The sequence below is a fragment of the Rhinatrema bivittatum genome, chromosome 3 (assembly GCF_901001135.1).
Source record: "Rhinatrema bivittatum chromosome 3, aRhiBiv1.1, whole genome shotgun sequence".
NCBI classification, from domain to species: Eukaryota; Metazoa; Chordata; class Amphibia; order Gymnophiona; family Rhinatrematidae; genus Rhinatrema; species Rhinatrema bivittatum.
Genome location: NC_042617.1, coordinates 244,177,681 through 244,203,957, shown reverse-complemented (window position 1 = coordinate 244,203,957; position 26,277 = coordinate 244,177,681). Strand labels below are relative to the sequence as shown.

At 42.8% G+C, this 26,277-nt stretch overlaps 1 protein-coding gene across 6 annotated transcripts in view; it reads right to left on the bottom strand.

Moving 5' to 3' along the window:
* Positions 1-26,277, bottom strand: part of DHX57 (DExH-box helicase 57) — a 473,349-nt gene that overhangs the window by 41,045 nt on the left and 406,027 nt on the right. For 5 of the 6 annotated variants that reach the window (XM_029594371.1, XM_029594374.1, XM_029594372.1 and 2 more), the window contains one exon: positions 15,568-15,768. In XM_029594371.1, coding sequence (XP_029450231.1) covers positions 15,568-15,768 — 201 coding nt within the window. Of the gene's footprint in view, positions 1-13,559; positions 13,632-15,567; positions 15,769-26,277 lie in introns of all 6 variants that reach the window. The other variant, XM_029594373.1, reaches the window with a different exon arrangement.

The window sequence follows — 26,277 nt, the reverse complement described above, 5'->3', positions numbered from 1 at the left end:
CTGGTTAAACAGGGCTCTCAGAAAGGAAAGGGAACCTGGCCCAAATTCCACTCACTAAGATGATAACTTCAAAAACAAGCATGCGAGAGCCCATACATGCGCATATGGGCACGTGAGCGGACATACGCTGGAATTTTAAATCATAAGAACATGCCATACTGGGTCACACCAAGGGTCCATCAAGCCCAGCATCCTGTTTCCAACAGTGGCCAATCCAGGCTATAAGTACCTGGCAAGTACCCCAAAACTAAGTCTATCCCATGCTACTGATGCTAGTAATAGCAGTGGGTATTTGCTAAGTCAACTCGATTAATAGCAGCTAATGGATTTCTCCTCCAAGAACTTACCCAAACCTTTTTTAAACCCAGCTACATAACTGCAGTTGCGTGCCTACTTAAAATATGCCTACCATGCATATGTGTGCTAATTTTAAGCTGTTACTCAAGCAAATGTACTTTGTGTAGTTTCCTTAGGACTTTGTCAGCTTTAATGTGCACAGGTAAGCGGATTTTAAAACATGCTTGCATGAAGGACATTCCCAGCTTTACCACTTAGTCCACCAGTTTGTTCAGTCTATCTCAAAGTCATCCAGACTCCTCTGGTTCTTCAGCCTGCACTCTTCCCAGTTGAACCAGTATCCTCACCCCTGTTGCGTTAGCCATAAAAAGCAATTTCTGCAGGCTTACACCTCATCAGGAGCACAGGAAATATATGCAGCTAACAAGTCACTGTGGGCTGCAACCCTCAGATTTAAAATATGTATTTATGCGCATAAAGGTTGGGCTCACCCTGGACTGCTCCTGACACATTAGCTTTGCCCCCTCCTTTTTTTTTTTTTTAAACTTGCACCTCCGTATATACACGCCTAATTTTGGTTTAATAAGATTTTTATTGAGAAACTTGGCATAACAACACATTTCCAAAAAGGCAAGAGAAAATTAAACATATCAAGTATGTTATCCATACAAAACCAATGAACCCCTCTCCCTCCCCAAACCCTCCCTCCCATAGCTCAGTCCACAATCGTCCATAAATACTGCTGCAGGTATCACGTACACAACACCAGTAAGTAAGTTTGGGGCAAACTACAAGAAGATCAGTCGAGGAGTGAAGGCGGCTCATACCTGAAAGTATTGAGATCAGAACATGACTATACTTTGGCACACCACAACTCTCTACAGAGCTAACACAATCATAAAAATCATAAAGTAGAGAAAATAGAGAAAAGGTTGCGAGATCAGCCTGAGCTGGTTGATTGGTCCAGCTGCCATTGATAGAAGGGAGCCCAGAGTTTACGAAACGCTGGAAGTTGTTTATTCTTTAAGGCAGTAAGATGGGTTAACCGATAATTAGTAGTTAATCGTAGTATTACCTTATGAATAATGGGAATAGTATTCTGTTTCCTAAGTAGTGCCAGCTTGCATCGCGCAGCTATGAAAACAACCTGTTGGCAAAGCCTCTGCTGAAATTTATTTACATTAAGGATTGGGAAAGATAATAAAATATGGATAGCATTGGGAACTATGATTATTCCCAAAAGTTGGTAGATCCAGTCGGCAACATTCTGCCAAAAGGCCTGAATCCTGTTACACTGCCATCATATGTGGAAAAACGTTCTCCACATCCACACCAGCACCGGTCACTCCGGGAAGGAAACATCCTATGCAATTTAGCAGGAGTAATATGCCACCTGTAAATTAATTTATAACCCACACACAGTCTGATCTCTGCCAGGTTTCTCAAGTACCGTGATACCAGCGACATTCAATTGCGGAGGCAAAGGGATTACGGGAGACATTAAAATCCCCTCCAAGGATTATGTAACCTACCGCGTGGGATAAGAGCACATTTTCTATGGTTTGGAAAAATTTCGATTGATTGCAGTTAGAGGCATATAAGTTTATTTGTATGTTTTTATATACCAAGGTTTATCAATGGCTTTCACTCCGGTTGAGCAATGTTATCAGCTCTGTGCCCAGGTGAACAACTAACAATAAATATTGGCCCGCTGGGTCTTGTACTTGCTTAATCACTTCATGAGTAACCAGGGACGAGATTAATATGCCTACCCCCGCATAGCTTGAGCCCTTAGTACTTGCCACTAAATAAATGCTGGCAAACCCTTTTGGAGAGAGTAGTCGCTCATACCGCTTGCGCAGGTGTGTCTCTTGTAAGAAGACTATCTGGTCCTTGTGAAGATCGATCTCAGAGTAAAGAAGCTGCCGTTTTCTAAATGAATTGAGCCCCTTCACATTAAGTGACATAAGCCTAGTCGCCATCAGTATCTAGTACAAAAAGAGTGGTGTCTGGTGCTTGCGTCATGCCAGGTGTACTAAACCATAGCGGGTTGTGACATGAAACCTGAAAATCAGCACGATAGTATTGAAACATAATATAGAGTGGATCGTGCACTTTCCCCGGGGACAGTAAATTAGTGGGATTGACCCCCCGCTCTATGCGGATAAATCGCACCCCGCCCAGGGGGCTGCAGTCGACAACCAAGGGTGGAGCTCCCCCCCCTTCCAGCCTAGCAAAACTACTGAAAAATTGTTGCACACAAAATACTCCATTTAGAACAACACTGTCCCCCATCTGCTCCGACCACTGCTCCACGTCCAGTCACACTAGGAGATGCAGCCCGTCAGACTCAAAATAGCTTCCGGTGGTTAGGCCTTTAACTCAGTCCTCTCACTGGGGCTGGCGGATCCGCGGTGGGGCCTCCTGATTGCCACTGCAGCTGGCGTCCTCCTTTTTCCACTCTGCGCCACTTGGCAGGCAGCAGCGCTGACGAAGGTGCTGGCGCCATCTTATGAGTCTCCACAGGGCGGTGTATACCAGCCTTCTGAAAGGCTTCAGCGGCATCCACCACCGATCTGACTTGAACCGTTGTACCTTGTAGAGAAAACTGTAAGCCAAATGGGTAAACCCAGCGGTATCTGATCTGCTCATGCCAAAGGTAGCTGGTGACATCTTTCAAGTCATACCGCTTGCAGAGAATGCTCGGTGCCAGGTCCTGGAAGATGGCGATAGACTGCCCCTCCAACATCCAGGTTTGTTGTTTCCTGGCCATATCGTAGATTTGCGCTTTTTGCGTGTAATTGTGCAGGCAGATCACGATGTCTCTGGCTCTATTGTTTGGTCAAGGGCCCAGAGCTCTGTGGGCGCGATCAATTTTTATTACTAAAGGATCTCGGTCATTGCTCTCAGGGTTAGCTGTGGAGCAGTGAGTCAGCAGAAAGAGGAAAATGCTCTCTGCAGTCTGTGATGCGATCACATAAGCAGCTTCCTCCGGGACGCCCCTGATGCACAAATTACAGCGCCGATGGCGATTTTCCAAGTCCTCAATTTTATCAACTGGCTGGTCTATATCTGCGCAATCTGTCTTTTGGGTGGCCACAAGTGCAGTCGGAGTTTCAGTGTGTTGGTCAACTCTGATATCTATCTCGTCAATGCAGTTTCTCATGGCCTCCATCTCCTCTTTTATATCTGCCAAGGAGGCCAGCATGTTCTGAGAGTGCTGCTGGATTTCTGCCCGTAATTCCTGAAACCACCCTCGTATCTCCATCCGGGAGGGTAAGTCTGGAGGATCCCCCATTCCTGAGGTGCTGTTAAATGTGTCCACGTGCTGGGAGTCGTCCGCACTGCTAGTGGCCTGCGAGTCCTCGTCGGGTGGAAAGTCGTCCGCATGTTTACTAAACGCAAACTGTTTCAGATCTCCCGTTTTTCACTTTATAGACATGGCTATATGTTTTCGCCATAACAGCTATATGTTTTTGCGGGTAAGGGGCACCTCTGTGCGCTGATATATCTCAATAAAGTGGCTGGAGGTGAGGAGCTGAGTTTTCATCGTCCATCCTGGTTGGCTGCTCTCTAGCACCCCCATACATGCCTAATTTGCGTCTTTTAAAATATGCATTGCTCACGCGCAGCCCAGATACTTGCGTGTATGGGTATTTTAGTGTGAACGACACTTAAAATTCACCCCTAAGGAAATAGCTGGCAGGTTTTTGCCCTAGAAGCTAAACCCTGTTCAGCCTGGAAAACAGCTAAGACTATTAATCTAGAAGCAGAAATAGAGAGACACACTATCAGGTAAAGATGAAACCTGGAATTTGGAATACTGCCGCACTAGTGCAGAACTGCTGTCATCTGCTGGAGACAGAACACTGGCATTTTGTCTACACTGCACTATCCTATATACTGGTGGTGATGTCATTGCAAAAGGTGTATCCCTCTGTCTTCATCTGCTAATAGATAGGGTAAACCCAGGCATTTAGACTGGTCTAGCAGGATAAGGAAGAATTTTTTTGCAGTACAGACCTTCCAAAAAAGAACAGTCAAAGATGTTGTAAGTGATTAGAAGTGTCACATATAAAATTTATCTCCATTTTGTGGAATATCAAAGCCTGTATCTGTGTGTACTTTCTGTTGTACCATTTTTTGACATTTTATTCACACTAATCAGACAGCCACCCAAAAAGGATAGAGATAGAAGATGGATACTTCTCACTACCATCTAAAATATTTAAGGAGAAATTACTACTTACTGATAAATTTCCTTTCCTCTAAGGAAAGCAGGCCAATCCACACCAGTGGATTATACACTCCTACCAACAGACAGAAGAGTAAAGCTGACTTGCTGACATCACTTACATAGAGCCCTGCCCTGATATCAGTCCGTCAGAATCACTAGAAAAGGTAAACTGTGGACAAACATTATACTTCAACATGGCTATCAATAGTTAACCACTCATGCTTCCAACCAACAAGGAAACATTGAGCTCGGCAAAAAAGTTAACCTCAACTAATCTTAGGGGCTGGTTATGTTACTTACCAGTCTTTCAAATGAATTAACAGAAATAACTAAAAGCAAGTAAGCAGCCCAGGGTGAGTTGTAGATTGGCCTGCTTTCCTTAAAGGAAAGTAAATTATCAGGTAAGTAGTAATTCCGCTGCACTCAGGCAGGCCAATCCACACCAATGAGATGGAGCAAAGCTACTCCCAAAAAGAGTGGGAGACTGTCTATGGTCCTGTCCTTGCAAAAACCGTGTCCTCCTGAGCCCTAACATCCAAGCAATAAATGCTTGGAGAAAGTATGTAAGGAGGACAACTTTGTTGCTCAGCAAATCTCAACAGGAGACAACAACTGAAGCTCTGCGATAAAATCACGAGCCCTAGTGAAATGTGCCCTGACCTGGCTAGATAAAGGGAGATCTGCATCCACATAGGCAGCCGTGATTACTTCTTTCATCCAATGGGCTGTACTTGCAAGCATTACCGGTTCACCTTGTTTACCTCCACCATGGAGCACAAACAGTCAATCCAACTTCCTGAAAGAGCATGTAACCTTCAAAAATGTACCAGATGCTGCTTGACATCCAAGGTATGCAACAGTTGATAATCATGCTCATCTCTATCCCTGTCCATCATGAACAGGGAAATAAACTGATTCAAATAAAATTATGAAACCACTTTTGGCAAAAAGGAAGGTACATTGCTAAGCTATACAGCCCCTGGAGTCATTTGTAGAAATGGCTCAAGGTATGAAAGCCTGCAGCTCAGAAACCCACCATAAAAAAACTGTTTTCAAGGTGAGCAGCCACAGAGATCACGCAGAGGCCAAAATGTAGGACCCACTAAAAAAAAAAAGCAAGACCAGATGAAAGTCCCAAAGAGGCACTGGGAACCACAAGGGAGGATGTAAATGCTTAACTCCTTTCAAATCTTTGGACACATACAGATGGGAAGACAAGGTTGCACCGTAGAATTGTCCCTTACAGCAAGCGAGAGCTGCTACCTGCACCTTCAGAGTGTTAAGGGCCAAACCTTTAATCAAGGCCTCTTGCAAAAATTCTATCATCAGTGGAATTTCAACTTTGAGAAGATGAGAACCTTGCTTCTCACATCAGCTCTCAAAAACTCTCCAAACTCTAACATAAGCTAGAGATGTAGAAAATATCTTGGCCAGCAAATAACTGCAGAAGAATAACACGCTTCAGCAACTGAGCCCTCTTCAAGGGCCAAACCATAAGACAAAACCAACCCGGATTGCCATGCAGTATGGGCCCCTGATGGAATAGATCCTTCCTGAGCAGTAGTGTCAGAGATCTGTCCATCAATAGCCTCTGAAGATCATCATGCCACGGCCTCGAGGGCCAATCTGGAGCCATCAGATGTAGTGTTTTGGTCTGATTTGCAGTCTTCCAAATAACTCTCCCTATCATTGGCCATGGCGGGAAGGAACCAGAAAACAAGACGGTAGTTGGTCCAAAAAAGCCAGGAGGCAAATATAATGGAATAAGACCGATCTCCTTAGGTGTAGGACTCCTTTATCAGCCGCTCTGCGGCTAAACCTGAATGAAAGTATCTATGCCTAGAGCTCTCGGATCCCTTTTGCGACTGAAGAACTGTTATACCTTCCCATTGCAGGAGGTTGCCAGTAAATCCAGGTATAGACGATCCCAGCACTTCACTATGAGTTGAAAGGCTTCATTTGCCAACTCCCACTCTCCTGGGTCCAAGGTCCACCTGCTGAGGAAGTTGGCCCTTACACTGTCCTTCCTGGAAAAGTGGGAGGTGGATAAGTCCTGGAGATACTGTTCTGCCCTGCCCATACCATGAGCGCATCTACCTCCACAGACCCCTGTTGGCTTCTGGTTCTGCCTTGATAATTGATGTAGCTACCATTGTGGCATTGTCCGACATTACCTTTACCACACAATCTTCCAGTCACTCGGTGAACAGCAAGCACGCGTTGAACTTCACGTGTTTCCAACCAATTGATGGTCCACTACTGCTTCTCGGCATCCCCACAACCTTGCACCACCAATTCTTGACAGTGAGCCCCCAGCCCAGAAGGCTCACATCTGACATGAGCACTAACCAGTCCAGTGTCTCTAAGGAAACCCCCTTCCTGAGGTGATCTGCTTGTAGCCACCACTGCAACTGGATGCTCACCTCCAATGGCAAGTGGAATATCACTGTGTACTCTTGGGACTGCAGAGTCCACCGGGAGAGCAACGTGCACTGAAGGGGTCGCATGTGCACCCTCACCCAGGGGACTACATCCAAATGTGGCTGCCATTGATCCCAGAACCTGCAAAATAAGACCACACCGTCAGGCAAATAGTCCTTCTCAGGTCCTGATCTTGAGTAATTAACTTCCGAAGGCAACTCTCTGGCAGAAATACTCTGCCTTGCTCCTTATCGAATCGCACACCGAGATTATCTAGTGTCTGAAATAGATTAACTCTTGAATTGGATCTAGGAGGGGAAAGAAATAGGACACTTTGTGTAAGATGACCAATATGGGATTTTTCTTCTGTAAGTCTGTAGTGTGTCCCTCGTCCATATTGAGCGTCTTCAGGATCTGAGCCAACAGATTTGGCAACTCATCTCTGTGAAAAAAAACAGAATAGACTCCGATGTAGCTCTAAATCAGATGAAATTTCTCCCTCCTCCCAAGGAGAGAAATCCATGTCCCCATCGGAGTCATCCTATGTATCATGATCCACATCCCCATGAACATCTCAAGGGACAGTCTCCCTGCAACGCTTGCCAGCAGTGCCTGACAAGTGTGATACTGAGCACACAAACCTTAGAAGGTTGGTTCGCAGCTGCTGGGTGCCTCTGCAGAAAATTCTGCAAGCCCTGGAAAAATTCCACTCAGAAGGAGGATGAATCCATATCAGGGCCCATAAGCCCAAACTTGACATTCTCCAACCCTTCTATTGGAGTTGCTTCTGTCACCAGGAACTAGGAGGGAGAGGACCAGTCTGCTGTGTCACCTCCCGCCCCACTCCCCTCCGAAGTCACCATAGACCGAGGGGATGTTCCAACATTGCTAAAATCTATAGCAGCCAAATCGCCTCGAGCATCTAAATAGCACTGGCACAGGCTTAAGGAGAATGATGGCTGCATTGCCCTTATATGGCAAGCCCCATAGATAGCAAGGCACTTAGACTTTTTTTATTCCTGGTGCCATAGTTTTCCTGCATTCAGCTCTTGGCGACCTGCTGTGCACACCAACCGTGCCCAGGTTTACTCGCACAAATAAGTGCCCAAATCCGGGCTGTGGGCTACGCACACAAGTACCCCCTATGTGCAAATATGCGCACAAATCTGGGCCATGGTTGTACACGCACAAGCACTACCATGTGCAAATACTCGCTCAAGTCTAGTCAAGGCTTTATACGCGCATGTTCGTGCATTCATGCGTTCCCACTTCAGGCCACCACTGCACGGTGAGAATGCACGCACACACCTACTTGCATGGGAAAGAAATTCCCCACCCCACCATGCGGCTGACAGAACCAAGCCAGAGGAGGCCTAACTCAAAAGATGCTCAACCCACCGAGCCCCTTCCACTCTACTCTCACTCCCCAGAGAGGTGAGAGGAAAGAGGGAGTAAAAGACACTGAGGCACAAGGACCCAGTAAGAAGGGGACTAAAACTTCCCTACCTTTTTTTTTTTTTTAATCTGAGCTCAGCCCTTCCTGGCTGAGAGCACAATTGGGTTGTTGATTACAGGGGGAAAGGACACAAGCATTCGCAGCTGAGCACTCCCTCATCCTTGCTACCGCTGTTTAAAAAAAAGAAAAAAAAAAAAAAGTCTACGCCGGGTCAGGCTCCCAGACCTAAATTGCTCAACTGAGGAAGGGACCAAACGGGTGTCACCTCAGGAGCTCAAGCAGTGTGCCTGAATCTATCTTCTCCTATTTTTCTTCTCTTAGAAATTATTATTATTATTTTTTTAAATAAAAGCAATCCCCAGTAGGGAGATGCATGTCACCAACTGCTAAAGATGGAGAACACAGGCAGGTTGATGTTGGGGCAGGGCTATTTGTTAGTGATGTCAGTGAGTCAGCTTTACTCCGTCTCCATCTGCTGGTTGGAGTGCGTAACCCACTGGATTAGCCTGTCTGAGTGCAGAGGAAACTATGATTAAGCTAGGTTAAGTTCTAGTCAGGAACGGGTTTATTTTGTGTCTTAGTAATGATTTCTGATTATATTGAGCACTATATGGCAGGTGGACCATCCTTAGATTGGAGGCACAGCTACAACCTTTAGGACTCCTTTAGTATTAATATGACCTATGTTATTTTGCTTTCCTACCATTTTACTTTTCAGATGTTTTTCTCGGATAGTTTATATAACACTATGAAGACGAGAGATCCTGTATGAAGCTCCCCTGAAAAGTTAAGGGTTAGAAGACAAAACAGGAAATATTTCTGCCTCTAATGCATCCATTCTTAATAAGACATATAGGGGCAGTCCAATCTTGACTCACACTTTAAAAATTTAGTTCCTTTTGCTTATAATGCTCAAGAAACAACCTTACAGGTTTTCTCTTGTATCCTCCATCTTTTTTTTTTTTTTTAAATTTTATTTTTATTGAATTTTCATTATCATACAATGACAACAGTATTTTGAGGAAAAATAAACAGAATATTTCAAGGAATACAGACGGATTAATATATATCTCCAATCTATAATACAAGAAATTAGATTAAATTAAGTCAAATATAACAGGAGTAATATTGCCTCCAACTCTAAATGTCAGAAAATAGACATGTTTTACATTATAAGAATAAGTGGAGAACCTTATAAAAGCGGTTCATAAGAAACGTTTTAGGAATTGGCAGTTTCATCTAGTACAACAATTTACTTTTTGATCCATGCCCTAGGTCCTCATGAAGATATTAAGAGTGTACAGGTATAGACGCAGTTGTTGAGGGTCCGAAAAGATATATCTATCGTTCTGATGTATCAGGACACATCTACAAGGAAATCGCAAGAAAAATTTGGCTCCTCGAGTGAGCACCTCATTTTTCATCTGAAGAAATAACTTCCTGTTTTCTTGTGTCTTTTTAGTGATGTCAGGAAACACTCTCACCTGAGAGCCATAAAACAGATATTGTTGTTTTCTAAAAGATAATCTCAGTATATTTTCTTTATCAGAGGCCTAGGTAAAGGTCACAAACAAAGTTGCTCTCGTTTCAATTTTAGCCTCATAGGATTTCTCCAAGAAATCTGTAAGATTATCAAATACAGTATTATCCCGGTCTTCTTGTTGTTTTGTAACTTCTTTCCCAGGAAGATAGTACATTTTTGAGATTTCTGGTATGGTATTTTCAGGCAGTCTCAATATATTAGTAAAATAGCTTTTAAGGAGGTCTTTTGCATTTGCCCATTTTGTTTTGGAGAAAAAAAGATATCTCAAATTATTTCTCCTTACTTCATTTTCTAAAAAGTCCATCCTGTTATTAAGCATATTTTCTGATTTAATTAGGTTAATTTGAACCTCTTTAATCTCCTTAGTCTCTGTTTCAACGTTTTTTAAAGCTTGTTCAACTGTCTGTACTCTTTTTTCCAGGTTTTGAGTTTTATCCATATTACTTTTAACTGCTTTAGTCAAATCATTCATAGCGGTATTCATTTTTGTAAGTACTTTCCAGATTTCAGTGAGAGTTATTTTTTCTGGCATTACCAAGTCTGTGTTCAACTCTACATGAATCCCGGTCTCCTCACCTCTTATCTCCATGGGGTCCCTCCTGTCTGAACTCTCCTGCTGCGACTCCTCCATGTTCTCTCTGGAGCCATGTTCTTCCAGGCTCGCCGAGGTCGATGGCGATTCCCCATCTCCTCTCTGAGTGACATCGGAGGTACACGGTAGTGTTATCTGCTGTTCCGTCCCCCCAGCGAACTGGGGTCTATATGACAAGGAGGGCACCGCTGGGGCTCCGGGGCTTAAAGATATTTCTTCAGCTAAGGCGTCCGCTCTCCGTCTGAGACGCCAGCAGCCAAGCTCTCCGGTGTTTGCTGTACCGCTCGAAAACCTCCTCCAGCCGAGTTTGCCGCATTGAAACTTCAGGGGTAGAGGTAAGGATCTCACGAATCCTTGCCTTTCTTTTCGAGTGAGGCATGTAATTTGAAATTCAATAGGCAAAAGTTTTTAGGAAAATTGTAACAGAAAACCACAGAGCAGAGAGGTTCCCGTGCTCACGATGCGGCGGCCATCTTGGTTCTCCTCTATCCTCCATCTTTAATAATGTACAGTTTTCGTCTGCAACTCTTTCTCGATTTCAGCAACTGGGTACAGCGGATATGGAGGGAAAATGACAATTCTTTCATGACCTTGTGTCAGAATTTGTGATATCTCCTCATACATATTTTTTATAACTGCAGCTTTGTAGAGATATCTTTAAAGCATGAGGTGAGGTTTTGGATCTTGGGAAAGATGGTATTGAGAATATTTTGATATTTGGTATATTGTTACTTGTGCTCTGAGTTGCAGGCTACGCAAACAGTTCAAGCATTAATTGACCAATGGAATTCTGCTCTGTCTCTTGACCTGAACGACAACTGGTATGCTATTTGGGGCTCTTTACAGAAGCTCTCACTTTGTAACAAAAACAAAGAGTTGATGTATAGATTGCTACATAAGAAATATCCTTTATACTTTTCTAAGTTTAGTAATGCTATTCCTTCTCTGTTGAAGGGGGTGTTGGATGATAGCCTCCTATTGTCATATGTGGTGGTCTTGCACAATTGTACAACTATTTTGGAAAGAGATCCAGAGCATGCTGCAGACTATTCTTCATTAGTCTTTTATCTTGGCTACATCTTATGTACTTGATAGGGAGAGGGAAGTTTTATCTGCTAAAGGGAGAAAATTGGTCTCATTTTTTACATGCAGCCCAGATAACCACAGGTTTTTTGTTTTTTTTTTGGAAGTCAGCTCCCTTTCTGGATCACTGGGATCATATTTATTTATTTAAAAATGCTTATATGCCACAACTTCCAAATTTTGTGGCCGAGATTGCCTCTATGGAAAAAAATATATATATGCTCAAAGATAGATCAGAGGATTATAACCAGATATGGGACTACTATCGGAATTGGTGTAGATGAACCATAGACTGTTGACCTTCTATAACCTTTTGGTATGTTGTGGAGTGATTTTGCTATACTTTCTACTACTGGTTGTAGTATGCTTCTTTTTACTGATTTGTGCATATTGTTTTTGCTCTCAGCTGGACTGCATTATATTAGTGCCTCAAATGGAGAAATTACTACTTACTTGATAATTTCCTTTCCTCAAAGGAAGGCAGGTATCACAGAAGCAACTTCTCTAACAGCCATCTGTGCCAAGTCATGACCTGCATCAATTAAAAATTTGGCTCCCATTTCCATCACTGACGTGCTATCAGACCCTGTTCCTTGGGTCTCCTGAGAAAGATGCAAACCATCCCAAGCCACCAGGCACAAGCAAAAAGCAATTTGCACATTCATTGCCATGGCCTCAAAAGCCTGTTTAAAGATGGCCTCAATTCTCCTATCCTGAGCATCCTTTAAAAGTGCTCCTTCTTCAACCGGTATGGTGGTTCGTTTAGTAACAGTGCACACCAAGGCATCAATCTTCGGGAATCGCAACTGTTCCTTTGCCTTCAGATGCAAGGGGTATAAACTTGCCAAAGCCCGCCCCCTCCCCTTCCCTTTAAAACTTGCTTCCAGGGCGTTTCACCCAAGATCAATCAACTCTTGAACTACCTCCACAAGGAGAAAGAAACAGGATACTTTCCCTGTTTTTTTTTTGTTTTTTATAAGCATGTTCCACAAGGGAGCTGTATATCTATCATCTGCTGGAGATGGATAATACAGGCAGACTGTCAGGGAAGGGCTATATGTCAGTGAATTCAGCGAGTCAGTTTTACGTTGTCTCCATCTGCTGCTAGGAGTGCATAACCCACTGGTGTGGACTGGCTTGTCTGAATGCAGAGGAAGGTTATTTTTCTTTGTTTTGCTCTGTGCTTGTTATAAATAATTAAAAAAAAAAAGAAAAACAAGGAAATATTACTGCTCAAGTCCCCCAAAGATTGTCTGTTTAACAAGGACACTGTCAGGGTTTGAGAGATCAGACTGACTGATGTGCTTACAATTGTGATACTACAAGCCTGATTTTCAAAGGGCTTAGGTAACCGTATTTGGAAGTTAGACACGTAAATTGGCTCATTTGAAAATTGGAAGAGTTCAACATCTAAACTTTTAAGCCAAAAAATGGATATGGCTGGAGGGGGGATCATGTCAGGAAAAGGAAGTTAGGTACCTAGCACTGGAAATCAGCATTAGGTACCTAATTTGGGCAGCCAAATCTAGGTGCTGCCAAGGCAGCCTTAAATCTGCTTAGATCCTCAACTCTTCCTCCTGCTTTTAAAAAAGTGAGTGGGGAAGAGAGGAAGGTCTGACAGCTCTTCTCCTATTCTTCTTCCTTCCTGACTGTAATATTAAGTTAAAAATGCCCTATTGTCGCATTAATTCACCCACCTTTCCTGCCAATGTCAATTCTAAAAACAACATTCACAACCCTTATCAGTCCACCCTCTCTCCTTTCTGCATGTAAGATACAAAAATCTAAAGTGTCAACGGCCCAATTATGCACCCTCTCTTTCTCCCAACTATTTTTTTTTTAATACAGAAGAGCACCTATGGCCCATCTGTACTCCCTCTTTGTAGGCAAAAAAAAAAAAAAAAAAAGGTGCCTGCAGGGGATCCCCTACCTCCTTGTCGAAAAAAAAGGCTGTTTTGTCAACTGTGTGTTATTTGCTCCTTTTCAGGCTCAACTGCAATTTCTAAAGAGAAAAGATACAATCATCTCCTATGGGTTGTACTTTTGCATGTGCATCATACACCAGGAATCAAGCAATCCAAGAGCAAATTGGAATTCATTGCCAGAGGATGTGCTAAAAGACAGTGTAGCTAGGTTTAAAAACCCCCAAAACATTTGGACAATTCCCTGGAGGAAAAGTCTACAAACCAGGTAGACTTAGGGAAAGCCACTGCTTATTCCTGGGCATAAGCAGCATGGGATATACAATTGTGCTCATAAATTTACATACCCCTGGCAGAATTTGTAAGATGTGTAGCATTTTAAGAATTTAGTGATCAGACAAAACATGTCTTATTTTTACTGGGTTTCATATTAAACTATTTTATGCATCTCATAATCGCACAATCATTAAATAAACCATAGCAATAAAGGAAATAATAAAATGGTCCTGTTCAAAAGTTTACATACCCTTAGTTCTTAATAATGTGTATTGTCCCCTTTTGCATCAATGACAACTTGCAGTCTTTTGTGATAACTGTGAATGAGGCCCTTTATTTTCTCATGCACTAAAGCTGCCCATTCCTCTTGGCAAAAAGCCTCCAGATCTTGTAAATTATTTGGTTGTCTAGCATGAACTGCTTGTTTGAATTCTCCCCAAAGTGGCTTAATGATGTTGAGTTCAGGAGACTGTGATGACTACTCCAGAACCTTCACTTTCTTCTGTTGCAGCCACTGAAGGGTTGACTTGGCCTTATGTTTCAAATCATTGTCATATTGGAAAGTCCGAGTGCGCCCCATGCGCAGCTTCCTGGCTGATGAATGCACATTCTCCTCCAATATTTTCTGATAAGATGCTGCATTCATCCTATCATCAATTTTCACTAAATTCCCTGTAGATCACACTCCCAAAACAGCAGAGATCCATCTCCATGCTTCACGATAGAGATGGTGTTGACTCTTCTCCAAACATAGCGTTTATGGTTGTGACCATTAGGTTCAATGTTGGTCTCATCATTCCAAATTATTTTGCTCCAGAAATTTGAGGCTTCTCTAGGTGCTGTTTGGCATACTGTAAGCTGGCTATTTTGTGGCATTTGTACAGCAATGGCTTTTTTCTGGCAACTCTACCATACAGCCCATTTTTGTTCAAGTATCTCCTTATTGTGCTTGCTGAAACACCCACACCACATTGTTTCAGAGAAATCTGTATTTCACTAGAAGTTGCTTGTGGGTTTTTTTTTACATCCCACCAAATTTTCCTTCCAGTTGTGTCAAATCTTTTTTGGTCTGGCTTGGTATTATCCAAACCCATAATTTTCCACTTCTTGATCAGAGTTTGAACAGTACTGATTGGCATTTTCAAATCGTTGGATATCTTTTTATATCATTTTCCTGATTTATAAAGTTGAACTACTTTTGCTCACAGATCCTTTGACATTTCTTTTACTTTCCTCATGCCTCAGTAACCAAAGACAGCGCAGCCCTTGATGAAATGCACAAGGATTTCTCAAGAGCTAAGAAACTCATTGTCTATTTATACAGACACTAATTATAATCAAACAAGGCACAGATGTGGATACCTACCTTTCATTGCCATCTCAACCTCTATGTGTTAACTTAAGTGTATAATATCAGCCGAAGCATTCAAGGGTATGTAAACTTTTAAACAGAATCATTTTATTATTTCCTTTATTGCTATGGTTTGTTTAATGATTATGCTATTCCATGATGTATAAAATAGTTTAATTTGAAACATTAAAAATAACAGACATGTTTTGTCTGATCACTCATTTTCTTAAAATGCTACACATCTTTCAAATTCTGACAAGGGCATGTAAACGTATGAGCACAACTGTATTTCCTTTTTGGGATTTTGCCATGTACTTATGACCTGGATTGGCCACTATTGGGAAACAGGATACTGGGCTTGAATTTTATGTTCTTATGCTAGTCATTACCTGATGTGAGGCCGCTACAAAGCGGATCCATCCACTGTCCAGTGAAACGACAAACTTCCCCTTGTTCAGCTCAATGTTCACTTGTCCTCCACTGAATAGCACCAGAGGGTAGACAGACACCATGCTGCAGTCCCGCACAAACACACGGCTGGTCTTCATTTTTTCATGATACACCAAGTACGGACTTTCAAAGTGTCTGACCTAGAAAATATATTCCCAAAGACCTCAGTTACTCCACAGTTTTTGAATTAACATGACTTAATGTCTATTTGTGGGTACCAAAATGTGACAAATGTTTTAGTTCAACTTAGTACATGTCTTTATTTCATTATTATTATTGTGATAGAGTTGATCATAACATTTGTTGAGCATTTTTGGGGGTGGGCAGGAAGATAAATGGAGAAATTACTACTTACCTTATAATTTCCTTGCCGCTAAGGAAGGTAGGCCAATCCACATCAGTAGGTTGTGTACTCCTACCAGCAGAAGGAGACTGAGTAAAACGGACTTGCTGACATCACTAACATAGCCTGCCCCAACATCAGTCTGCCAGTGTCTCTAGAAAAGCCAAACTATGGACAAACTATTTGTACTTGAATATGATTAATAACCGCTAACCACTCATGCTCACAACCAACCGAGAAATGCTGAGCTCATCAAAAAATTTAACATCTTAGGGGTTGGTTCTTTCACTTACCTAGTTCATTAAACAAATCAAAAGAAATAACACACTGCATCATTCATATATAAAGGATGAACTAAAAGCAAGTAGGCAATCCAGGGTGCCTTCCTTAGAGGAAAGGAAATTATTAGGTAAATAGTAATTTCTCCTTCCTCAGCACTCAGGCAGGCCAATCTACACCAGTGGGATGTAGCAAAGCTATTCCCGAATAGGGAGGGAGGCTGACTGTGGTCCCGTCAACACTGCACTTGCGGAAACCGCATCCTCCTGAGCCCTAATGTCTAAGCGGTAATGACTGGAGAAAGGTATGTAAAGATGACCAAGTTGCTGCTGAGCAAATCTCAATAGGAGACAATCGAATCCCCACTCATGAGACTGCCTGAGCTCTAGGGGAATGTACCTTGACCTGTCTAGTAATGGTATATCCACATATGCAGCCGTGATGACTTCCTTCACCCAATGGGCTATCATTGTCTGTGTCATCAGATCCCCTTGCTTATCTCCACCATAGAACACAGACAGATAATCAGTCTTCCTCACAGAGCAAGTAACCTTTAAGTACCATACCAGATGCTACTTGACATGCAAGGCATGCAACAAATGATAATCCCGCTCATCTCTATCCCTGTCCAGAGTGGGCATGGAAATAAAACTGATTCAAATGAAACTCCAAAACCACTTTTGTTAAAAAGGAAGGTACAGTTCTAAGTTGTACCGCCCCTGGAGTCATTCGCAGAAATGGCTCACAGCAAGAGCGAGCCTGTAGCTTGGAAATTCACCTTGCCAAACAGATCTCCACTAGAAAAACAGTTTAAGGTAAGCAGCCGCACAGAGAGTACGCAGTGACCAAAATGTAAGACCCGTCAAAAAAAACCAAAAAACGTAATATGAGATTAAGGTCTCAAAAAGGCACTGATAGATGCACGGGAGGACCAAGATGCTTGACTCCCTTCAAGAACTTGGACACATCTGTTGAGAAGACAAGGGTCTAACATTATATCAAGTGAGAGCTGCTACCTGCACCTTCAGAGTGTTTAAAACCAAGCCTTTAACTAAACCTTCCTGCAAAAATTCCATTATCAGTGGAATTTCAACTTTAAGAGGGTAAGAACCTTGCACACTACACTAGTTCTTGAACACTCCCCAAACCCTAATATAAGCTAGAGATGTAAAAATCTTCCTGACCTGAAGCAAAGTGGAAATCACTGCAAGGAATAAGCACATTTCAGCAACTAAGCCCTCTCAAGAGCCAAACCAAAAGATAAAACCAACCCGGACTGTCATGCAGTATTGGCCCCTGAAGCAAGAGATCTTTACTGAGTGGCAGTAAGAGTACTGACCACTTAGTAGTCGCTGAAGGTCGGCATATGATGGCCTCTGGGGCCAATCCCAGGCCACCTGAAGTATGGTCTCGGTCTGAACTGCAATCTTCCGAATCACCCTGCCAATCATTGGCAAAGGCAGAAAGGCGTATAACATCCTGCTCCATGGCCATACCTGGAAGAGAGCATCGATTCCTAGTGCTCTCAGATCTCTTCTGCAACTGAAGAACCATGGTACCTTCACATTTATTTATTTTATTTAAAAATGTATAAACCGCAAACCAAGAATTTCTAAGCGGTTTACAAGAAACATACATAAATCAAATGAATATTAACAAACTAATAAAAATAAAATCATAAAAATTATAAAAATTATAATACCTGCTTATAAAATCATACCCTGAAGGATTCAAGTGCTCACTCAATATCATACACCACCAAATGCCTGAGTAAACAAGTACGTTTTCAACAATTTCCTGAATTTTAACACAGAAATCTCTTCCTTTAATATGAATGGAATGGCATTCCAGAGGAGAGGGCCCTGAACGTAAAATAATCTTTCACGCGATTCATCCAAATAAATTTTTGGAGAAGGTAAGTAAATCTAGGCATAACTGACCCCCAACATTCCACTATGAGGTGAAAGGCCTTGTTCGCCCGCTCTCACTCTCCCGGGTCCAAGACCTGTATGCTGAGGAAATTGGTTTGAACATTATCCTTCCTGGCAATGTAGGAGGCAGATAGGTCCTGAAGATGTTGCTCTGCCCACACCATGAGCGCATCTACCTCCACAGACATCTGTTGACTTCTGGTTCTGCCCTGATAATTGATGTAGGCCACTGTCATGGCATTGTCTGACATTATCCTTACCGCTCGAGCTTCTAGCCGCTTGGTGAACCGTAAACATACCAATCAAATCACATGTGCTTCCAAACAATTGATGATCCACTGCCGCTCCTCGGCATTCCACTGACTTAGTGCCACTGACTGTGAACCCCCTCCCCCCAGAAGGCTCGCATCTGTCATAAGCACCAACCAGTCTGGTGTCTCCAAGAGTACCCTCCTCCTCAGTTGATCCATTTGTAACCACCACTGCTGCTGAACACTCACTTCCAATGGCAATTGGAGTCTCACTGTTTACTCCTGTGACTGTGGATTCCACCGGGAGAGCAACACATGCTGAAGGGGAATCACGTGCACCTTTGCCCAGGGAACTACTTCCAACATGGCCATCATAGATCTGAGCACCTGCAGATAAGACCACACCATCTGGTGAATAGTCCATTTCAAGATCTGCACTTGAGCAACTAATTTTTAAACTCATGATCTTGATATATAAGGCATTGAACAGAGGGGGTCCAGGTTATCTTCAGGACAAGATTAAGGGTTATGTTTCCACCTGTAATCTTCACTCAAAATCAGCAGCGCTGGTGTTAGTTCCCTCAAGACAGGATATATATAAAGTCTAAATCAGGAAATGGATGTTCTCAGTTAGTGGCCCAGAGCTGTGGAACTCGTCTCCATTGGAGGTGAGATTGGAGCAAAATTTCCTTACCTTTAGAAAAAAGGTTAAGACCTGGCTTTTTCCATCTTAGCCCAGGCAGGATACAATTTGTGAACAGCAAAGATATCTGGGGTTAAAGTATTCTGTTCTATTTTAAGTATATTGCATTTTTGTTTCATTTGTTCTTATTTGTTTTAGAATCTATACATCCTGATTGTATTTTGTTGTAAACCTTTCTGGCCAGATCTGGTATCTGTTGAGCGGTTTATAAGAAATGAAAAATAAATAAATACATTTCTGAATGCAGCTCTTTGGAAGAAACACACTATCCTGGTCTATATCAAATCACACCAGAGGTACTCTAGGGTCTGAGATGGCTGTAAACGGCTATTGGCTAAGTTTACCTCCCCGCCTAGTTCCTGAAGCAAAGAAATCACCTTGCAAGATGCCAAATAACGTTTCTGCACTCTTGGCCCAAATCATCTAATCGTTCAGATGCGGATGGACCAGAATGCCCTCCTTGCGCAGAAATGCTGCTACCACCATGACCTTGGAGAAGGTTCTGGGCCCAGAATGGCGAAACATAGGAAATTATGTTCCTGTCAACTGGGAATATGGAAATAGGCCTCCATCAGATTGAGAAACATGAGAAATCTCCCGTTTTGTACTACTAAAATTACAGAGCGCAGAGTTTCTATCCTGAAGTGAGTCACATGCAAATGCCAATTGAGTCCATCAGATCCAGGACGGGTTGAAAGAACCCCTCTTCCTTCTTGGGAACAAATTAATGCAATAGCGCCCCGTATTTTCTTGTGATCTGGGAACTGGAATTACGTAGTCTCCACTGCCACTCTCTTCAATAGAGAGTTGCATGAAGAGACCATAAATGCGTCCAGGGGAATTTGGAGAAACTCTAGAGCATAACTGTCCCTTACCACCTCCAGGACCCACTGGTCTGTCATAATCTGGTTCCACCTTTGATAAAAGTGAGATAGACGACTGCCTATCTCCTGATTCAGTAGGTGAGCCCCCACACCTTCATTGCGAAGATCGAGATGCTCCGGTGCCAGAGCCCGCATCCTTATTAGGCTTCATAGGCCGAAAGAACTGAGCTCTTCCAAATGGATGAGATTTTGAGCAGCTGCTCCTCTTTAAGGACAAAACCAGTGGGAATCCCTGGAGCGGCCTCTTGCCCCAAAAGAATGTGATGCTGCTTTCCTATCCTCTGCAATCAAGGAATCTTGGATTTGCCCCATCTATTCGTCATTTTCTCCAACTCACTTCTGAATAAGAGAGAACCCTTAAAGGGTAACCTTGTGAGATTGGACTTGGAAATGTCTGCTGACCAATTTTACAGCCCTAACTGGTGCCTAGCTGCTATCACAGAAGCCACTCCTCTAGCGGCTGTCCATACCAAGTCACAGCCCACATCAGCTCAAAATGCAGCGCCCAGATCCATCACTGACTTCTATCAGACCCTGCTCCTTGGGTCTCCTGAGAAACACGCAAACCAGCCCAAGCCACCAGGCAGCAACAAGAAGCAATCTGCAAATTCATTGCCATGGTTATAAAAGCCTATTTAAGGATGGCCTCAATTCTCCTATCCAGAGCATCCTTTAGAGCTGCCCCTCTTTCAACCATTATAGTGATTCACTTAGTAACAGCACATACCAAGGCATCAACCTTTGTGAATTGCAACTGTTCCCTTGCCTTCTGATCCAAAGGGTACAAACTCGCCAAAGCACGACCCCCTTTAAAACATGCCTCTGAGGCGTTCCATTCAGGATCAATTAACTCTTGAATTGGTTCTAGGACAGGAAAGAAACAGGACACACTTTGTGTAATGTGACCAAAATGGGATCTTTCTTTTGTGAGTCCGAGGCATCACCCCTGTCCACTCTTAGTGTCTTCAGGATCTGCGACAGATGCGGCAACTCTTTTCTGTGAAATAAAACTGAATAGAGTTCAATGTGGCTCCAAAGCAGGTGGAATTTTTCCCTCTTCCAAAGGTTAGAAAGCCAAGTCCCCATTGAAATCTTCTGACGTGTCATGATCTGCATCCCCTTAAACATCTCCAAGGGCAGTCTCCCTGCGGCGCTTGCCCAAAGTGAATGGCAAGGAGGAAGCCCAAGAAAGCAACCCCTTCTTGGTGCTTCACCTCCACTGGACACCCCTGTAGAAAAGCCTGCAAGCCCTGGAAAAATTCCACCCAGGAGGAAGAGAATGGATCCATACCAGAACCCATACGCACAAAGAGTAGGAAACTAGAGAATACAAAGTAAAGGTAACAAGAACTTTGTTGTGGCTATCTTAAGTAAAATACAACGGAGAGTAAAGTGCCCACCAAGTGCTGCCTAAGGAGTTAAAGGATTCAAGAGGATTTACGAAATGAATTAAACCTGGGGCTAAATTCTGATAAAATATTGGGACTGTTTTCTAACCACCTTCTATGGGAAGAGATGAGAATATAATTGGGGCTTAAAGGAGGATTGAACTAACTTTAATCTGATAAATCTGGAAATTTGGAGTAATTAGGAAGAAGGAATTCAGTATAAATACAGTGCTTCCACAGAAAAGTAGAGACTTTGCTAAAGAAATGGAGTCACAAATTTATTAATCTTTCTGCAGTCTTATTTATTGACTTTGCTTGAGAAATGAATTGGAGCTGTAAATACCAGTCATCTAATCAACTATCAGTAAAAAAATAAAAAAATAAAAAAAAATAAATGGAGACCACCATTCTTCTCAGTGTGATTATTGGACCAAGGACATTGATAATTTTTAGTGCTGTGTATGGAGTATGGAGAAGGGGCTTGTGTTGCAGAAAGCAGGGTAGTAGAACTATTGTTCTTTCCCACATTGGAATCTTGGGACTCAGTTTAAGCTATGGGGTGAAAGAGAGACATTAAAGGAGTTTTGAGGAGAAAGGGTCCATCCCCATCTTTCTTTTCTATGTGCCCCTGGGTGCTAGCTAAAGGATCCGTCCCACCCAGAGGTTACACTTGTTTATTTGTTGTTGTTTGATAGTTAACCAGTGGACTTCCAGAAGACGAGAGGAAGCAGAAACAAATAAAAACTCTCCACAACAGTGAACAAGAAACGGACTGATATGCAAAGAAGTATCAATAGCCATTTTGCTACTGAACTCCATATCCATGCCTGAAAGGTCATTCTAAGGACAGCATAGAATATAAAATTACACTGATAAATACTGGCAACATAGGGAGCGTCCTGGACTGGTCCAACTGTATTTGAGGAAAGGAAATTGTCAGGTAAGAAGTAATTCACTTTCCTTTTCATACAGTCAGACCAGTTCAGACAGCACAGGTGGGATATACTCAAGGTACTCCTTAACAAGGTGGGACACTGCCCAATCCCCTTGCAATACTACCAAAGTGAAAGCAGCTTCCTCTCTAGCCCTGACATCCAGCTGGTAATGCTTCACAAAAGTATGCAAAGATGACCAAGTCACAGCTTTGCAGATCTCCAATGGAGAAACCAACTGCAACTTTGCCCATGAAATTGCTTGCCCCCTTGTGAAATGAGCTTGCACCTGCTCCACATAAGCTGAGGTATCAACTCTTTAACCCAGCGTACCACTTTTGCTCTAGAAGACACTTCACCTTTCTGCACTCCTCCATAGTGAACAAAGAGGACTGGAACACCTGAAGGTGCTGGTAATCTTGAGATATCTATGAAATGACTGCAAAGAAACTGACTTTTCAGATGAAATTCCAAAACCACTTTTAGCAGAAAGGAAGGAACCTTATGAATCTGAAATTGCTCTTTTATCATCAATAAGACTAGTTCCTAGCAAAAAAAAAGCATCTGCAACTCCAAAATCCTCTGGGCTAAACAAATAGCAACCAGAAAAACCTCATTTAACATCAGCGGACACACGGAAATAGCCATAAGAGTAGCAAACTATGGTGCCGCCAAGAAGGACAAAACAAAGTTCAGTTCCCAAGATGGAACTGGAATCTGAAAGGGAAGACAAATATTTATTTTTATTTTATTTAACGCTTTTATATACCGACATTTGTTTGCACATCACATCGGTTTACAGTGACAACATCTGAAGCAAGAAAGGAAGTTACATTTTAACACTTTAAACAATAAAGCAGAATTTAATAGCAGGAGGAATAAAGCGAAGAACAGTAAGGAGTAATGGGATTAGAGGAAGGCAGAAAATAGGAACCATGAACTATAATTTTAATAACTGTAAAGATAACAGGTTATAGGAAAAAATGCTGAATATATTTAAGGGTTTTGGGGGGGGGGGGGGACTAAGCTCTTGAGGGTCTGGGAGAGGGGGTATGTGAATATGCTTAATACCTCTCAAAAACAGAGAAATATCTGGATGAGAAGCCAGAAATCTCCCCTGAATGCGACCTCTATAGCAAGAGAGCCACCACTTGTACCTTCTTCAAAGTATTAAGAGCCAAGCCCTTGGAGAGACCAACTTGCAAAAAATTCCAAGATGAAAGAGATCAATATCAAGACAGGAAAACACAGATGCCCAGAACACCAATCCTTGAAAACACTCCAAACCTGCAGATAAGCCAAGGAAGTAGAAATTACTGAAGATTGCTCTTTGAAAAATTGACAATCCACCCAAGTCCTGTAATATCTGGATCACTTGCAGGGAGGCCGTAATGCTCTCCTGAAAGGACTTCGCTCTTATTAGTTATTAATCCAGACATAGGTGTACTAAAATATCTTCCTTGTGCAGCGTTGCTGCCACAATCACCATCACTTTGAAAAGGTCCTTGGAGACATGGCCAAAACAAATGTCAGGGCCTGAAACTGAAAATGTTGGCCTAATACTATGAATTTCAGAAAATTGCTCTTTGAAAAACTGACAATCCACCCAAGTCCTGTAACATCTGGATCACTTGCTGGTAGGCGAAAATGCTCTCCTGAAAGGACTTCACTCTTATTAGCTAATAATCCAGATATGGGTGTACTAAAATACCTTCCTTAAGCAGTGTCGTTGCCACCACCACCATCACCATGAGAAAGTCCTTGGAGACATGTCAGGGCCTGAAACTGAAAATATCGGTCTAATACTAGAATTTCAGAAAATGTTGATATTCCTTTCAGACTGGAATGTGCAGTTATGCCTCTGTTAAATCCATGGATGTCAGAAATTCTCCTTTCTGAAGAGCCATAATCACCGACCTTAATGTTTTCATCTTGAAGTGTCAACTTCAACACAGGCCCCCAAGTACTTATTGTGCCACTCTGTGTAACTGTCATTCATCAGAACTGACCGCTTGTTGAACTCCACAGCAAAGAAACTGGTAAAAGAGCAGGAAGCTCTGCTAATTAGAAGCCTTAATTATGCATTCATCTGACTATGCATGGGCTGCTGAATTATGCATAGGTGACCCCTTGAAAAGAGGCAAGCTAACAGCACTCTTGGCTATCCATCGTTACCCATCTGAAGAGAAGGAAGCGGCCCATCTGAGTGCTGTGGCTTTCTACCCCTGCTTTGCCCCCATGCATCCTGGGTTGAGGAGACTTGCAGAGACAAGGTTTAAGAAACTTGAGATTTGAACAGTCTGTCGCTTCGGTGACCGTGACTGTCCTCTCTGCATCTGTGCTGGAGACCAGTGAAGGGAGAGACCTCCCGACCAGCCCAAGAATGTAAGCTACTGCCAGTTGCATGGTAAAAATCTGGGCTCCATTTCCTACCCCGTAGGTTAGTAAGGTAGAGCTCATTAGCATTCAAAAGAAAGTCTCGACTAAAGAGAGGTGAGACCAGCAGATATTAATGGTAATTGGATAAGCACTGGATGTCAATTATGCTTTTGTAACTATTATTTTTATTATAGTCTGTCTCTCTAAACGGCTGTGTGTGTATTGCCTGACGAAGTGTTAAGCTTAGTCCCGTGTAACCTATAAATAAAGAGATTTGTTTTTTTTCAGACAGTTGGGTAATTTTTCTAATAAAGAACAGGAGAGTCACTGGTAAATAATAAGTAAACAGATGTGATGTGCAAACGAATGTCGGTATATAAAGGGAGATAGTGTTAGAAATCAGAGCTTTTCTTCCTATATACGATTTGCAGTGTGTGCAGAGACTGAGATATGAGGGATGTTAACTCATCCTTGTGAAAGAGGCGTAGCATGGAAGTGTGATCCACTCTCTCAGAAGGGACCTCACCATCATCCAAGTCCCCTTCACTATCACTACAAAGGACATTTTTAAACCCCTCCAGGGAATCTTAAAGAGATAAACCCTCCTCAGGTCCCCCTTTACTGCCACCGCCCTTAACCTCTTCTGCCCCCAGGAACCTGGGACTGAAGGAGCAGGAACTATAGTTGCACGGGACACTGGAAGAGCTCCAGGAACTGCATCCTACTCCACATAAAAGGCATGCAAATCCTTCAAAATCTCCTCAGTTGTTACAGTAGCAACTGCCCTTGAACCTATAGCCAAATCCAACTTATACTCAGTATTCAGAGGAGGCATTGAAACTCACCTCCATCACCCTGTGACTGTAACAAGGCCACCGAGCCTTCCTGCACTGCACACTCTCTTCCCGAGGTTTCCCCTGTGCCACAGTCACCAACTGCCAAGAAATCATGGTTTTGTAACTCATCCTGGGCCATGAAGCAGGCCTTACAAACCTGGGATGTGTTGCCTGACTGCACTTTCCTTATAATGTAAGCAGTGCATAGAACTGTTTCTCCTGTGCTTCCCTGCTGGTGCCATCTTACTCATGTCGGGCTGCTGCACAAACAATGTGATTCCCAGAAAAAATGTGCTCTAACTCCCCCAAATGTACTAGGGCACATCCCAATGCTGTTTCCCAAGGCTGGAAACCAAATTCAATCACTGCTGTGGCATACCACCCCTAAGCAGATCCTCCGAGCACAGAGCTGCCTTATTTTTTTGTCTTTATTAGTCCCTTAAAGAAACCGTTCCCAAAAGTAAAAAAGGGAGGAAGAATTCAAGGAGTAGGGAGAAGCAGAGTGCATGAGAATATGCACCCGCAAAACTACTAGTACTAACTTGCTCAGAGGAAGGAAGGGAGTACCTACTATCACCTTTGGAGTCAGTCTCTTGCTTATATCTCCTTTCAATGATTGAAAAATTAGGTAGGGAGACTGCTCTATTGAAGGTGGGAGAACCTGAATCTTTCACTTTGGAGCCCCGAAGCTTCCTTGACCAGCCTAACAGGCCCAGGTCCACA